Source organism: Notechis scutatus, chromosome 3 (genome assembly GCF_049901735.1).
Source record: "Notechis scutatus isolate UNSWTSFEM ecotype Mainland chromosome 3, rNotScu1.2, whole genome shotgun sequence".
NCBI lineage: Eukaryota > Metazoa > Chordata > Lepidosauria > Squamata > Elapidae > Notechis > Notechis scutatus.
Window position 1 is genome coordinate 144,614,427 of NC_142011.1, and position 17,210 is coordinate 144,631,636.

Below are 17,210 nucleotides of genomic sequence, written 5' to 3' on the forward strand. Positions count from 1 at the left end.
GCAGTCAAGCAGTAATCTATTTCCTAATCAAGAAACTACCGAGAAGAAAACCATACCTCCATCAGTACTGGTAGGGCAAGCTATTGCATATAAAACTCCACACTTGCTAGCACTAATGATGTTATCTTGTTGGGTAAATAAATTCTGCAAGCAAACAACCAAACTCAGAAAGCACCAAGAACTCCACAGTTCAATCCCGAGTTACGTATACAGTATTCACTACTGTTGGAACAGCAACAGAAATCATGGAATTGTCTCTGATAATCTTGCTCTTAACTGCACTGTATCTAATAGTGTAAAAGGCTTGCTTAGATACTGTCAAACTAAAAAAAAAATGCGTATAAAGCACTAGATGCCTTTTATGTTCATACTTACAAGTATATTTTAGTAATGTTTTGTTTCTGGCAGTTATATGTTAAATTAAGTAAAAAGATTTTTGCTTCTAATCTTTCCTGTAATCTATCTGAAATACCGTGTTTCCTTCTGCTGTTCTTGCACATTTTCCGCTTGGGATCTTAACATCCCTAGGTGTTTACTTCAGTATTGTTCTTATTATCTCTGAAAAAAATATTTTGACAGTAACTTTATAGGTAAATACAGTAGCTGTGTAGGACATGAATTAAAAAGTTGTTGATACTTTCATAGGAATTGTTGCTGTGCTGTATTTATTTAGTGTATGGCATATCATATATGGATTAGCAATATAAACATTTCATCTAAAATAGTAGAGCACAATAAAATATGTTAAAAAGATCTATGTTTAAATACTAACATCTAGGCCATCTAAGCACTGAAGTGCAGCATCATTTATATTAAAAAAGATCAGATACTGGACTGGTATATGTCCTCTGCTCACGATGTGATCTACAGTTTGATGTGGGATCCCAGTGTCACACTGAGGGGAGGATATTGTACCCCATTTATACAGACATTCCCGCCGTATGAGGTGTGAATCCTATTCAGGATTATCTCATGCTATTATTCATGAGAGTTTTGCTGAAAAACCATTTCAAGGGTATCAGTTTTATATTTTACTTTTTTCTTGTGAGATTAAATATTTTTACAGTATATTTTAGTTGAGAGTAGAATTGTAACTATTATAGGTTAGATCTATGTTAAAGCTCTTGTTTCACAAGTCCATTAAAATTATATGCAACTTCAATTAAGGAAGTAGGTCCAAAAGGGGAAAGATTGTCCTTCCCCTTTTTTTCTGGCCATTTAATAAAGACTTTTCCTTCCAACCAATGATACTTTAAAGATTTAATGCGCAAGATTCATTGAGAGGTTTAGGAATTGCAGAGAGGTTACATAAACTCCCTCCTCTCTTATTTCACTGTTGATAAAGGAAGGGACCAGATATTATTATAGTTTTAGGGATAAGTCTTAAAAAAAGAAAGAATTGCAGCTCTCCATAAAATAGGTTTAGCATTTGCTTTTGGGCTTTTTGTGTAAGTAGAAAAATACAGAAGCAAATGGAAGGAAAGCAAAACACACAAACTATAACCTAAATGCTAATATCCTTGGCTGAGAAAGGCTCTCATTCACAGTGGAGCAAGCGAATTTTTAAGAGCTATTTTAGGATTTTCTACTTTGTCCAAAGATTATAAGAGATATTGCTGATGGCTTTATATCACGAAAGTGGCTATTGCTGGCATTTGTTTTTTTTTGTTTTTTTTGAAGGTTTACATTTTGAGAAGACGACTGTAGAGGGGGAGAATCAATTTAATACATACATTTCAGTTTGAGGAAAATAAATCATTGCAAAGAATGCAGGAAGAGACTTAACTACCATGATGTACTGTGCAATTCCATATTAAAAACCCTGACACTGACATATTTGATATTGAATTATTTTGCTAGCTAGCACTGAAATAAGTTTTTGAGTAATTAATAAATTTCAAAACCTGAGATATAATTATTTGCTTTACAGTACTTTTGATTTTAATTTCATGAGTTTACTAAGATACAGTTGCGTATAAAATACTTCTTTAAGTGCCGAAGTAACAATATTTCATTTATTTCCCTGTTTCAGCTGAACTTGATACTGAGCATGTTCAGAAAGTGCTGGACATGGAGCATACCCAGGAAATGAAGCTAAAGGAGCGGCAGAAATTCTTTGAAGAAGCTTTCCAGCAGGACATGGAACAGTACCTCACCACAGGCTACCTGCAGATAGCTGAAAGACGGGGCAAGTATTGCAATTTTTCATTTTAAATCTCCAGGGAAATGTCTTTTCAGCTAAATCACAAAGCAGACTCACTGAGCTGTTCCAACATTCCATTGGATTTTATACTCTTTATGTCTTCCATACTATAATCTTATACTCAAAAAGGTTAGAATGAGTGATGTGCTCAAGGGTACTCCTTTTTAAGAAATGAGATTAGTTAATTTTAAGTATAATCAGAATACAAAACAGTGTATTCTGTTGTACACCTTCGCTCTAATTGCAAGACTAGAGTGGCCATTGTGACAGTTGCTCATCTGGGAATAGATGCAAGAATTAATGTGCATTGCATTGCTTCAAACTGTAAACAGAGAAGTTACAGCTTACGTCTCCTATTTAACTATTTTCTTGCAAATTAGTGAGCTAGATGGCAGAAAGTACAGCTGAAACTTGCTGAACTGTGACTTGTATCTTGCTTCTCATCAAGAGAAAAGGTTAATCAGAAATCGGCTCTACCCCAAAGGAAACAAGTAAATAAAGAAGAATTCTACTTCTCCCTAATGGGAGAGACCGTTAGCAGGATGTAAACAAATAGGGTTCTTACTTGAGTTCCTCATATAACTATTATTGTGATTGATATCTCCAAATAACTGCTGGAAGAAGACATTGACATTTGCATTACACTACCTTTTTACGGAAGCTGTGGGCATTGTTGTTTCCTGTATTGATTAGTTGCATTATTTAATGAAACGCTGTATAAAAATATTCTTTTATCTGGCCTGAGCTTTGCTTTGTTCTACTTCATTGGATCATGCAAGAGACAAATAATTTCTGTCTTTTTAACAGCATATATAATTCTGTGTCTTTCCTTAAGAATTAATATCCTACCTTGAAGGATGTTTACTTCTGTCCTAAAGTCAATTTGGTCCTAATCCAAGACTTAATCTTATACCAATCCATATTCCCTTTTCTTTCTATACCAGACCATACTGTTTTTTTTCTTTCTCCTAGGGCCGTGATGGCAAATCTGTGGCACGCAGAGCCATTTGTGCCGGCACGTGAGCTGCAGGCAAACTTACCTCACTGAGCATGTGCGTGCCTCACAGCTGATTTTTGGCCGGTTTGAGGCCTTTTTCTGCCTCCCAGAGGCTTGAGGAAGGCTTCTGCAGGCTTTGCAGGCCGAAAACTAGCCCCGTTTCATCACTTCCTGTTTTTCTGAAAATACCGGAAGTGACGAAACAGGGCTAGTTTTCAGCATGCAAAAGCCTGCAGAAGCCTTCTTCAAACCTCTGGGAGGCCAAAAATCAGCTGTGAGATGCAGTGCAGGTAAGGGGGCAGTGGATTCTGCATGCATGTGTAGGGGGTGTAGGGGGGCGCACATTGCCTTCTGGGTGCTGGCACGCAAGCATGAGTGTGCAAGCACGTGCACAATTTTTGGCACAGGAGCCCAAAAAGGTTAGCCACCACTGTCCTAGGGTAATTGCTTTGGCCCCTTCACCGTGTTGGATGATGCTCCAGCAACTTTGTTGCATGTTATACTTGAAACTTCTGGAATTAAAATGGGTTGATTAGTGGAAAATGGGACCAGGAATGTGCAGACCTTGGTGGAATAATCTGTTGTTTCCTGGAATGTCTAATCCTGAGAGTGATGGTTTTCTAGAAATCTGGATCCTTGATTATACTTCTAAAACAGGAGGAGTGCATCAACATGTCTACTATTGACCTCACTCCTTTCCTAAGAGGTCTGTAGGGGGCGTGTATAAGCGCACCAACGTGCCTAATGTCCCTGTCCTGTTGTTTCTTTTTATTTTTCTTATATGTATCCATTTCATGTACTCATAACTATGTACTGTATATACTTATACCTGTAATCACTTGACAAAATAAATAAATAACTAAATGTTAAGGGAAGAGAGGGAACATTCTGCAAAACATAGAACCTATCCATTACTGAATATAAATCACCCTGTATTCCTTCAATTATAATTACATTTTATTTGACTCAGAAACTTCTAAGAAACTATCTCAATTCTTTATATTGGATTTCAAGTCATCTGTTACTCCAAACTATTTTTCTGAAACTCATAAGCCCCGATTCATCCTTTCAGGTGCAGAGAAGAAAATGGGGGTAAACATTAAATTTTACAACTATGAATTCCTAAATATGAGTAAAATTTGCTGATTTATTTATTTATTTATTTTAAATTTCAGAGCCAATAGGGAGCATGTCTTCCATGGAAGTGAATGTGGACACATTAGAACAAATGGACCTTGTTGATATGTCTGATCAAGAAGCCTTAGATGTCTTCCTTAATTCTGGAGTAGAGGATAGTTCTTTGCCATCTGCTATGATCGGTAGTTGTTTCTCATTGTCTTAAATGAATAAACACAGTAGAGCTAATTGAGTCTTTCTGGTGGGATAGATTAATTTTAAATCAAGATATATTTTTTTCTTGTTGTAATCAAAGAATGTACTAAATGCAAGGCTACTTGATATCATATTGCTGTGTTGGCTTAGAAGAGGCTCTCTTGGGGGGGAGGTCTAATTTATGCTACCAGAGAACACCCATTATACTTACAAAGTTTTAGTTTTCTGCTGGCAACATGTTAGATTGTAGGAAATGATGGAGCTATAAAATCCAGAGCCCTTGATTCAATTGAATGCTAGTGGAGATTAGAAGTATTAAAATAAGCTAAGTACAAATGAAGACAGTATTAACAGAGCAATTATAACAAGGTCAGAATCACACGCAACCAAATGCACTTTTATTTTATGTGAGATATTACAAAAAGCCAGCTGTTTGATCACATCCTCCTACCTCCTACAGAATTTGGATTCATGGTATGTAATAATTTGAGTACCTGTCTGATAGCAGAAGGGAGACATAAAAGTTCTTTGGATGAGTTGCGTAATTTGGCTTAAAAGGTTTAAATAAGTTTGCTTTGCATATCATAATATAGTAAGATATATAACTGCAGCTGATACACATGAACATTTCAGTTAATAACAAACCTTAGGAAACTGCTTTTGCAGCAAGATGGATAATAGTCTATCATAATATGTTCAGAAGAAGGCTCTCTGATATCTAGGCAATTCCAAGATAGCAAGATGGCTACTGGAAACTACATTTAAAATCATTTTGCATTTCTATACCCAAATGCTGTTTCAGAATCTCTCTTCCTTGTTCACTTTGCATTGATAAAAAGAGCCCTGAGGAAAGGCCATATTTGTATTACAAAGCTCTGGATGTGCTTCAGAGTGCCAGGGCTCTCTCACAGTATTTGTTAGCCACTATCTGAAGCAGCAGCATCTTTTCGCATTCTCCTTATAGATACAGCACAGTTCTGCAAAATAATTAGGTTGGTTTAAGGAGTTGCTGAAGGATGCTAATGTATACTGAGATCTCAAAGACATTTTCTTTCCCTGCAAATCCAAAGTCTGTGTAAGCCTCAGTATTTATCAAAGATTGTTAAGGGAACCACAAGGCAAAATAAAAAATAGCTATAACTAAAAAGTGAAGATCACTAATCAAATTCCACTTGGTGGAGTTCAGACTCCTGAGACAAGGATGCTTTTGGCACACATGTAGAGAACTGGGACATTTCTTTCAAGAAATTAGATTGTTCCAGTTTTTTTCAAAAATAAATATGGGCCTAATGGACACCAATAGAAGCCGTCCAATTGCTCTCTAGGAGAATCACATTAAAAATTTGGCCAGAGGCCTCCTTTTATGAAAACCCCCATTTTATGTCTGTCCTTTCTTCCTTATCTTTTCATCATTTTAAAAATATTTGAAGAAAGATTCTTTAGTTGGTTCACTAGCAAAAATAACCTTCCATAATATACAGTATGACCATTTATTTTTTAAAAATATGAACTACAATTTGGAAAAGAGATAATTAGTTAATGGAAAGTACTATAATCTTTACTCCCATTCTTTTGCCGTTTACTTTTCCTACATTAAAAAAAAGAATATTGTACCAGTTACATATTTTTATCTGTATTCTTGCAAAGCACATAACATGAACAGATGTAATTCGAGTACCTGTAACTCAAGTTCAAGTAGTGATGACCAAGAATCGAGCCAACCCATCTGCATGGCCCATTTGCTGTTCAAGGTTCCTTTTCAGGGATCTGCTGTATCAGAAACTATTGAGAGTTTAGTGAGAGCATGCCAGTTATGCCTGATATTCACAGAGGATAGGACCCCTACCAAAAGAGCTATTATTGAGTTGGGAGTGCCCTAAATATTGCCCTGTGCAAGATTCAAAACTTGTCTTGGTTCAAAGAACAAAGGAGAAATTTCAGTAGTAGATCTCTATTGGTCTTGGGATTCTCTCTCCCCCCCACGGATATCAGAATATATATGCTAAAGTATCTCAACGTTATTTATTAAAGTTGTATGCCACCTCTCTCACTGATAAGGCAATTATGAACCTTATATGGTTAATTTTAATTTTAAAAAGCACGCAGAAAGTGCAGGCAAAATGTTTTCCCCCTTTCGAAAAGTCTGTTCTGAAAATCTGGATAAGCAGCTTTGTTAAATAAAGCTAGATCAGAGTGGGTGGGTGTCAGTGGGAAAGATGGGAAAGTTAGCCCTGGCTGTACCTTATAATGTCTGCTTTCTGGCATTCTCTTGCATTTATTTGTAGTCTAATTACTTATTTAAGATAATAACTGAGATCAGAAAAAAGAGGTAGATTAGTGGTGGGAAATCCATTTTTGTGGTGTAAGCTGTATGCTCTACTTTTCCAAAATCAGAGAAGGAAGGCTATCCAGATCACTTTTCACAAGCAAGCCACTTTTCATTTTGGAGCACTTAATTTTAATCTGCAGTTGCTCTAGCGGTCTTTATTTAAAATTGATTGTTCTGGCCTACTTTACAAAGGCAGAGATTATAAAGCATGCCTGTATTTTAATCTTTAACACATCCTGAGAAACAATGCAGCAGTTCAATCATTTATATGAAATCATATAGTATAGCTTGCTTTATAAATTGTCCTGACAAAAAGAAGAGCTAGTTTAGATCCTATGACAAATATTCATTATATAATAACCAGCTATTTAATTGCATCTTTTTTTTTTTTAAAAAAAAATCTTTTTGTTTTTGAAGGGTCAGACTCTAGCACCCATCAAAATGAAATCAGTTTTCAGGTTCCCACTCGGTCAGAGCTGGGCGAGAAGTTCTCTTCAGAAGCATCCGGGACAGATTCTACTAGCCAAGATGCCTGTGAAGGAGAAGCACCCGTGGTCCAGTCAGATGAGGAAGATGTGCAAGTGGACACTGCCCTTGTGAATACAGAAACGAAGAGCCCCCCAGATGCCAGCAATGAAAGTGATTGACAGATTGAGGCTTATCACAGTGCCCTATAGGAATTAAGACTGGAGTGAATGAGGAAAGAAATAATCGGCAGAGCTTGTCATGTTTTATCTGCAGAGAGATAACTGTATACAGTCACGGAAAATATGTGTTTTTATATTAAAAGCATTCTGACAGCACATCCATTAAGCAATAAACTCTTGCCTTTGGAACAATTTACCTTCCATGTTGATGCTTAATAAAAAGGACAAATTGTGAATAGATTTATTTTACAATCTTCAGTAGAACTATAATACGGAGATAATTTTATGCCTTCGTGGTGAGTTAGTATATTTTTCTTCCTAAAAGACTGAATATAAAAAAGGCAGTTTATCTTGCAATGGAGAATAGGCTAGTTATTTGGAACAAGAGAGATTGAATGGGTATTTACATTAAAGAATTAGGTAAATGCTGTATCCCTATAAAAAAAGATAAAACTGGATGTGTATAGAGTACTTGCTACTCTTTGTGTAGAGTTGAACCAAAAATTGAACAACTTTTTTTTTTTTTGGCTTTCATGCAATTGCCTCAATTGAAGAGATCAGCAATGGGCAAAAAGCAATGCTTGGATTTTATAAAAGAAAGGGTGGGTGACCTTTGGATTTAATCTGGCCCCCAACTAAGATTATATCCCTGTAATTTACATTATTTGTCATCAACATGTCCCAGGGATTCACAGTGGGATGTGAAAATAAGATACATGCTAAGCATGAGATTAAAAACATGTTTTAAGAAAACCACACTACTATTTCTCAAAGAGTGGCCTTTACTAATACAGACGGGCAACCTCTATATTAGATATTTAATTTTATACATTTTAAAAAAATTATTCCACCTTGTACTATTTTTATACATAAGGTGGTGAACATATCTAATACTCCTTTCTCCAGTTTTCCCCACAACAACAATCCTGTGAGGTGAGGTGGGCTGAGAGAAATTGACTGACCTAAAGTCACCCATTCAGTTTTTAGGCCTAAGGCAGGATTAGAACTCACAATTTCCTGGCTTCTAGTATGGTACTTTAAGCACTATTTGTTATCTTTCATCCCTTTAAGAAATATATTTCACTATTAGTTATTTTTCATCCTTTTAGCTGGGCTTCAGTATTATTCACCATATTGGTAGCTGTAGTGATATTGTGAGGATCACAGGTTCTACTTTCCCCCTTCTGTAAATATTTGAAGGACAGATGTTCTAATTTGATATTATGTCTAAGGTTTTGTTCTGCGAGGACAAATATACTAACAATTGGCGGCTTTATTTTTTACCTTTTCTAATATTTTAGAAAATATTGATTTAGCTTGCTCACAAAGCCTATGTACTATTGAATTATTCTGTCTCAATGGAATGTGAGAGGGAAAGATAATTCAGTGCTGTAGTTCTTCAAAACCCCTCTGTTTGGACTTCAGATTAGGTGAAACATTTATTTCACTTTTGTTGCAGTAATATAGCTTTGCAAATAACTTGAAGTATTATTCCATAAACTACATCTTTTCTAAGCCCATGATAACAGTTCTAAGTAAGACAGCTAGTTTTAAACCATATGATCTCTACTGCTTTCAGAAGAAAGACAAAGTGTCCAAAAAGTGTATTTTTATTAAACCTTGTATTACAAACCTGAAAAGTAAACAAAATCTGGCAATAAACATGAAGTCTTTCCTTACAAGGAAAGAGCAGAGCAGCGCTAATAAATTAAATGTCAAACTGTAAGCCATAGTCAGAAGTTTACTGTCAAGAAGGAAAAAATACACAGCAAGGCCATAAAAACCGGACAACCACATTGGAAACACTCGACTCTTGTGTTATTGTTAAATATTCCAAAACAATTCAGTCTTCTGCAACAACCAACAATATGTATTTTATAAGACTTTCCTGACAGTCACTCACCACTGGCAAGCTCAGTGCAATATGGGTAGCTCTACGGTTTTGTTGAATTCAATTATGAAACAAGAGTTTGTGAAAACATTTTCCCTTTTTTATTCCACACATACTGTACACACAACCAGAAAAGGGCAACAACTACTCCATTATTATTTTTGTTGTTGTTCAGTGATGTAAGCAGCACTTATAAATGTTACAAGAAAAACCCTGTAAGCATCCAATCCATCCGACGAAGAAAGTGAAACGTAAGGCTTTTCTTCATCTTGTCTCTTTGCCACCCTTCCCCACCCTCCCAAGAAAAGGCTCAAGTATTTAAAACAATTTACAGGCTTATGTACAAAAGTTATGATACTTTTTTTTGTTACACGTGAAAGGAAAAAAAAAATAGACAAGATGGGAGCAAATGCATTTTCACATTCAAAAGAAGTATGCAAACGTGCTAGTGGCTCTAAATGTGATCATACAACAAAACAAAATTAATGCTGACTGTGACAGGGTAAAAACAGCAGTGGAATGAGAATGGAATGTTAAGATTGCACGTCTATGACAAGAAGCATGGCTTCAATCATTTTTCAAGGATGCTATTGAAGGGTTTTTGATAAAGTAGACAACAGCACCAAAAAAACCACAACAACCCAGAATGGATTTCCTAATGAAATCAGGCACAGTTTTCGCTTGCATGCCTCCGCAAAGCAGGCAGTCTTTTTTTTTTTCTCTTTCATTTCCTCCTCGAACAGATGCATAGTGAAGTGCTGGTAACAGAGAACATTTTCTCCAAATCTCCCATTTGCCTATGATTAGAAAACTAAGTCCATCTTCAGCTGCCATAACCTCTCAAATAAAAGTGTTAAATTCTCCAATTTAAAAAGGTACAAAACTTTTCCTGCCTGTTACAGAATACAAGCCAAAAGTATAGCAATTTCTTTCAAGTTTTGCCTCCTATCCCTTTTTTTTTCGCTGTAGAAAAAAAAATCTGCTGACATGATTGGAGAACAAATTATAAAACGCACCAAACTTCAACCTACCCAGAAAAATAAAAGAAAGGGGGGTTATTTAAAAGCCTTGTCACAATTAGGTGGAAAAAGGCCTTTTTTTGTTTTCAGGCAGCGGGACAAAAACAAATTATCGGTTCCCTTGCTGCTATCAAAAAATGTGTGTGTACAGCAGTTAAAAAAATCCTGCTGAATCAAACTATCCTAAGTATAAAATAAAAATAAAAATAAAATTCAACAGTTTAATGCTAAATCAAAATTAGTTCTCTAAAACCAGAAGAAAATCTTCTGTAGAGCTAGTGCAAAGACAGCTTGTAATCTACAGCAATACTCCAAACTATGATATAATTACAAAAAATATATATAAAATTGACCAAAATGAGAGAGAGTGTTGGCATCTTCATGATTAACTTGAAGCACTTTTGGATGAACTGGAGGATGAAAGTCTTGATGATGGCACATCAAGGGTTGCTCTCTTGCGAGGCCCTCGTTTTGGTGTAGGCTTGCTGATACAGATCTCAATGGTGCCATTCTTGCCAGATACTTTGCCACAAATTTGATTGACTAAGCTGATGATTTGTTCCTAGTTGAAAGAAAAAAAAAAAAAAAAAGAAAACACATTTTTTATAACAACCAACTTCCTATTCCAAATACCCTGGCAATAATATGATAAACGGGAGCCAAGATAAAGCGACCAAGGCTTTTCTTAATTGACTGGCTGTAATCTGAAGCGATTATTACTACTGCTAGTCTCTTTGTATCACATAGAAAGTTTGTATTTGAGCATTTTTCTGTCTGGGTTGACTGTAGCAGCCTGCCCTGTCCCATTTAAAATGTTGGCTTGCAATGTTCAGTTCCTCTTTTCTAGCCATGCCACTTTTTCTGAATGAGCACTGCTGAGTGCATTTATGCCTTCCACTTTCAGTCTTTATAAAAAACATACTAAAACAACTGAAAATCTTCTCTACAAATTGCTTCCTTATCATTACAATGCTTTAATTTCTCCTTTGAGAACCATCATTTTTAGTTTTAGTGAGACCTATGGCCTTATTTTTCTAAAAATGCTCCATTGTGTGTAGAGAGCTTCTCTACTAATGGACACACTAAGGGCTTATTTTGCTGTTGCAAGAGACATCCACCGGAATTTATACCCGTGGTAAAACCTGACATTGCAGGGATGCTAGAGCAGGTCATGTTGTCTTCATTTGAGTGATCACAGAGTCCAGAACATTTCTCTCTAGTCGGCTGATACTTGGATAATCTTAACAGTAGGTTAGGCCTCAAGAACTGATGAATGTCAAGGTAGTCAAGATTGAAGTTGGTACCAGTCTTGGATCTTAAGCTTTCCAAATACAAAATGCAATTTCAGCTTTAACTGCCAGTATCAGTGTTCAAGAAATGCAAGGCCCAGTAGGGGGATCATAAGCTCCCAAAGAAGAAACTTCATGTATTAGATTTGCATTTTCCACTCTGGAGCCCCAGTCACCAATCCTGGCTATCATTTAGTAGTTGTGTTTGGGAAAGAGAATGCTAGAGCCGTGAAATCGAGTCAGAAGATCACGAGTCACGCTCGTTGTTCGGTCTGGCGCTGCTTTAAATTTGCGATAATCAGCTGAATGAAGCGATTGATATAGAGGTTTGTTTAAGCAAATGCGAAGTTAAGGCGAGAGATGTTCCAGGCAAAAGCCTCTCTTCCCCCTCGGAGCGCTGAAGGCGCTAACAAGGTATCGGAAGCTCCGTGATGGTGATTCTTTTAGATAAGACTGACAGAGCTGGTAAGGAATCTCAAGAGGGTAATTAGAGAAAGAGAATCAAACCTGAGAGTTTTGGAGAGTCTTTTTTGCTATTCCAGCCAACCAACAGAAAAAGCTGCCTAATCCTGAGAAGGCTGAGCTGGGGACGCTAGGGAGGAGTACCATGGAGGAGGAGGAGCATCCTTGTAATGAAGCCCAGCCTATCCAAGAGGAGACTGAAGCACCTCCCACTACTACTGGATGCTCTGAACAGCTCAGGGGAGAATTACACAGTTCTCCCTCTAGGGATGTATGGACTTGCAATTTTGCCAAATGCCACATGATTAAACAACCTCCCCGTTAGTGACTTGATACTGTGGCACAACCCTCGTTCCTCTCACAGAAAAGAAACTCTCTTTTGTGTGTAAGATGAGAGCTGTAATTTTTAGTTTAAACACCTCAAGCTTTCTGGTTTTCCACATGTGCCCTGGATTTCTGCATCTTGTACTGTTAGACTTGTATGACCAATTTCTAATATCTCTATGAGAAAAAAAATAGTCTAAGAGGAAGTACTGTAGATCCTAACCCAGATTTTCCAATTAGGGATACATCACTTGCAACTGACCAATAACTGATCTTGCCACATTGTTGATGATGTTTAGTTGAGGCTATCACACTCTGATGATATATCTGTCTTAGCTCTTTGAACCTAACAAAAAATGCTGAGTCCTGATTTCCTCTTTGAGGGGAAGGCTTGTTCAGTAATAAGAGAAGTAACCCCCCCAGTTTCCTGGGGAAACTGAGGGATACAACTATGTAGGGTCTTCTATCTTAAGCATCTCCTTAAAATATATATTTAGCAACTAAGTTGTTTTTCTGTTTTCTTACTATGGCTATTCAGTGTTCTTGAACCAAATGACCAAACTGCTTATGCCAGACCCATTTATAAGTATTTCAAATGGCGTCTCAGAGAATTTGGTGTTAATGGTTTTGGGTTTAAGTATACCTCTGACATCCATTTTATTTGGGGGGATTGTTTTCTGCCTGTTTCTTTGGATTTAACCCTCAACGAACAAGTCAACCTGGGTACAGAAATTCATATAATGTATTGACATTCATTCCAAACAAACGTTGGGGCTTTTCATTCAGGTATTATCTGTACTGCACGTGCTACTTATTGAAGTTACAGTATGTCAACTGCAAAACCATGGCTTCCCTTGATGAGCTTTGAAGACAAAAAATTGTACACACTGTGTATGTAAGGAAGATGTCTGAAGCCAAGGAATTGCTAAGGAATTGTAATTTTTGTTACTGTAAACACTGTTTACAGTATAGGGATGTTCAAATCTATTTTTTTCATTTTATAATTCTTAATAAAACAAGTGAGGGGGTAAAAGGCAACAGTGCAAATTTATCAAAAAAACTTACTGCAACAATAAATAGAAATTATCCATAATATTAAAAAGCAAGAGCAACAACTCTACAGTTCATAAATGCAATATATCAAACTGATACAGCCTTAAAAAAATACCCCGCAAGAACACAAACAGTATTTTACAGACCTCATCATAACGATACATTAGTTTCAATCCACGACAAGACTTCTGTTTTTCTACATGTCGCTGGGCACATTCGAGGCAGAAGACAACATTTTCATTTTCCTGTACAACCTACAATTTTACAGCATAGGTTGAGAATACTGATGTTACATGTCATATTAAATATCTGTGTTTCAGCTGAAGCCTTAATGTAACTTATCTTAGATAGTGAGATAGTATTAGATTTTTAAAAAACAATTTATAATTTCAGTAAAACTGAATTCAATGTGCTATGAAGTAGTTAACTGTCTTGTTTCAGAGCAAATATTCAAATAGGAGCATATATCCCCTATGAAGCAAGTATCTCCATAGCAAAGGTTTTTTTTGTACCCCTGACTAGTCTGTAACCTTGGATGGTGGCAGATCAATTCTGAGCATCCCATTTATCAGTGCTTTCCAGTAGACTCTGTTGAAATATATGTCTTGCACTTTGCTGAAGTATGCACATTATTTTAGAAATTATTCTGCAGTTAGGAAACAATTGATATATTAAAAGACCAATAATTCTATTACATTCCTGTTCTAGCCTCTACCCTCTTGAACAACATCCTGCAAGAGACATGAATGGTGTCCATTCTCTGGAGGTTTGGGAAAGCTCTCAAACCCTGGGTTTGCTCTCATGCCTGGGATTAATGATAGACCGGGGGTGGTTGGAGACTGTTATATTGGGTATTATTATGGCTTCTTTTAGTCTAGGTTGTTTTGTTTTGTCTGTGTTTTTAACTATCTATTAAACTTTGCAAATTGCAGAGTCTAGTGGGGTGAGCAGCTGTGTGAAGAAAGAAAGAAAGAAAGAAAAAGAAAGAAAGAAAACGAAAAAAAACAGATGGATGGGTAGACAGATAGATGGACAGCTGGATAGATGGAAAGAATCGGGAATATAGGATTTGAGAAATTTATCTTACCATGGATAAGTAACAGAGATGCTGGCATATCTGACACCTTCTTTCGGATGTCTCTAACTGCCACTTTCGAGGCTTTTTCTTTCCATCCACTCCCAAGCTGCTGTTGTCATGGCTCCCATAGCGAGCTGAAGAATGGAGACCGGCCTCGTATAGCTGCCGCCGCTGCCTCAATTCTGTGTCCCTGTGAAGATTTAAAATAATTAGAAAACAGCAGTCTCAAAAGGAAATTCAACGTTACACCTGGAAGGCCTCATTTTTACATGCAGCCGAGCCTTTAATAATTGTCAGTGGATAACATGGCACTGCATACACTTCTAGGGAGCAGGGCCAAACTCCTGCTGCTCCTTAATCCCACCTAAGATTGTGTTAGTGACCACTGCAGAACAAGTAGGAATTCTAATGGACTGAAAACTTCAGAAGCTGACTTCTTGTTGAAATCTCTATGACACTCCTTGCTTCAACTAGATTGTTTTGCCAGCCTGAATTGCCAAAAGAAATGTCCCTCAAGACACTTCCTAGGAATCCAAGAATGATGGTGGCTTAACATTTAGTAAAAAAGAAAAAGAAAAAAAAAGTAAAAGCTGAATATATTGCCTAGAGTCAATATGGCTTCAAAAGTGATTTCTGAATGCATAAATACTTGCTGACCATAGAAGAGGAACAAATGGAACATTATGTACAAAAGTAATGAGTGGATGAGAACAATGGAACATTATTCAAAGCAGCACAAACCTGATACACTGAAGATGCTTTGCATTGCAACTTAAAACAGTTCCAGCTACTCTAATGGTTAACAGTGTTATTATGAAAACTCTTGCTGTCCTCATACTGTAAGAAAAGAAATTCAATTTGAACAAACCCGAGGACCATTTAGATGGACAACTAGGAAAACAAATGCAGTCCTCTTCACATTTACAAAATGCCCTCTTAAGAAAATGCATATGTAAGAGGTAACATGGATGTAACATTCTTGAGAAGGAGAAAATCCATGTGGAGATCCTCAATGAACTTCTCAAGTCTTTTGCCCTGAGTGCAAATACGCAGGGAAGAAGACTTGATTCAGACTATCAAATAAACAAATTAGTTTATTAAATACAATTTGTAGATTCCAGTCATCAGTTTTTCTATGGATCGTTGATCTATGCGATGTGCTATCGATCACACTTGAACTGTGGGTAACGAAGCTACATGATAAAGAACAAAGAGAACACAGCATTATATTAGAAAGACAACACCTTTACCCTCCTTTCAAAAATGTCCTAGGGAGGGGAGGGAAAAATATTCAATACTGGTTCAGTGTTGAAAATGGAGAAGCTGTGGAACTCTGCTCATGCCACAGGCAGATTGAAAGACAGGCTTTCCTTGCTTATCCATAATTACAAAATAACCTATACAAATATTTGGAGCAGAAAGTTTTAAGCTCTGGGTGCAAATACTGAGTTCCTTCATTTTACAAAAAAGTGAATGCTTGACAGAATGCTTGAATCCTTCGTTTTGTCTTCAACGGTTTACCAGCACACCAAGCGTGGAAGGTCTTCTCCATCTGTGGTTGGGCTCATCGGTCCTGGCTCATTGGTCCTCTCACAGCACCCACTGTAATTGTCATTAGAGTTTCTTTCAAGAGAAAAGCGGATATGAAACAAGGTTACCTGAGCTCTCTCAAAAGGGCCGATATTGTACTCAGAGCAGACCCATTTTCTTTCTTGGCTTCAGCTGTCGCAATTTGATACAGCAGCTTTTCCATTGAAAATGGCTTGGGTATATGTCGCTTCTTCATTTCCTACCACAAATATTTCACTGTTAGCTCTCTCTTACCATACAATGAAATACATTCCAATGGAAAGACCCCATGCAATCATTCATATGACATCTCCAAATCAGACTTAGTTAACTAAACCAGGGATTTCATTTTGAAAGTTAGACATTGTCTAAGAAATTTATAAGCAAAATAGGTGTTTGTAATAATGACTGGTTTCATTAAATAGCATGGCACAATGTGTCTGTGAAGTCTGCTTTCAAAAAAGGCATCTGCTTTTTTAAAAGTTCGACATTGTTACCTTGGCAGTTTTAAAACCCATGCTTGTCCACTGGGTGGTAGCAAAGTGCACAGTTTCAGAGACATTGTAACCGCAGCATACTTTTGACACGAAAGATCCTGGAAAGCAGACAACGAACTGCCCGCTCTGTTGTACAGTACGGTGCACCTTGACCCCCTCTTTGCACAATACCTCTGGGGCGATCTAAATAGAAAGAAGAAAGGAAATCACCCTTTTAAAATCTTATTTTCCTGCCATTCAATACTTCCTGCATAGTGCAATGAAAGCCTTCAGGTTATAGACATCGTACTTCAACCCCCATAATCCCACAATCCCTGATTCATAAAACAATACAGATATCACATAAATGTTAAATGTTACAATACAAACTGGAACTTCCAATGCTTATTGCTTATGCAGATGCTATGATCCTGAAAACAAACACAGCTATTACTTGTTAGCTACCACAACTGAGACTGGGACCTTGATCATTAAATGAAGTGGTCAGTAAGTGAAACAACAACTGTGCTTATGATCTTAT

General features: G+C 36.9%; 2 protein-coding genes across 2 annotated transcripts in view; one reads left to right on the plus strand and one right to left on the minus strand.

Moving 5' to 3' along the window:
- The window catches only part of DTNBP1 (dystrobrevin binding protein 1), a 39,378-nt gene extending 31,674 nt beyond the window's left edge, over positions 1–7,704 (plus strand). The window contains exons 8-10 of the mRNA XM_026670007.2: positions 2,033–2,188; positions 4,376–4,519; positions 7,279–7,704. Of these exons, the coding sequence (XP_026525792.2) occupies positions 2,033–2,188; positions 4,376–4,519; positions 7,279–7,508 (530 nt within the window). The 3' untranslated portion in view covers positions 7,509–7,704. The remainder of the gene's footprint in view (positions 1–2,032; positions 2,189–4,375; positions 4,520–7,278) is intronic.
- A 1,398-nt stretch (positions 7,705–9,102) lies between these two features.
- Positions 9,103–17,210, minus strand: part of JARID2 (jumonji and AT-rich interaction domain containing 2) — a 228,448-nt gene continuing 220,340 nt past the window's right edge. The window contains exons 14-18 of the mRNA XM_026670006.2: positions 16,691–16,873; positions 16,283–16,413; positions 14,634–14,814; positions 13,693–13,800; positions 9,103–10,980 (exon numbers count right to left, since the gene is read on the minus strand). Coding sequence (XP_026525791.1) covers positions 10,804–10,980; positions 13,693–13,800; positions 14,634–14,814; positions 16,283–16,413; positions 16,691–16,873 — 780 coding nt within the window. The 3' untranslated portion in view covers positions 9,103–10,803. The remainder of the gene's footprint in view (positions 10,981–13,692; positions 13,801–14,633; positions 14,815–16,282; positions 16,414–16,690; positions 16,874–17,210) is intronic.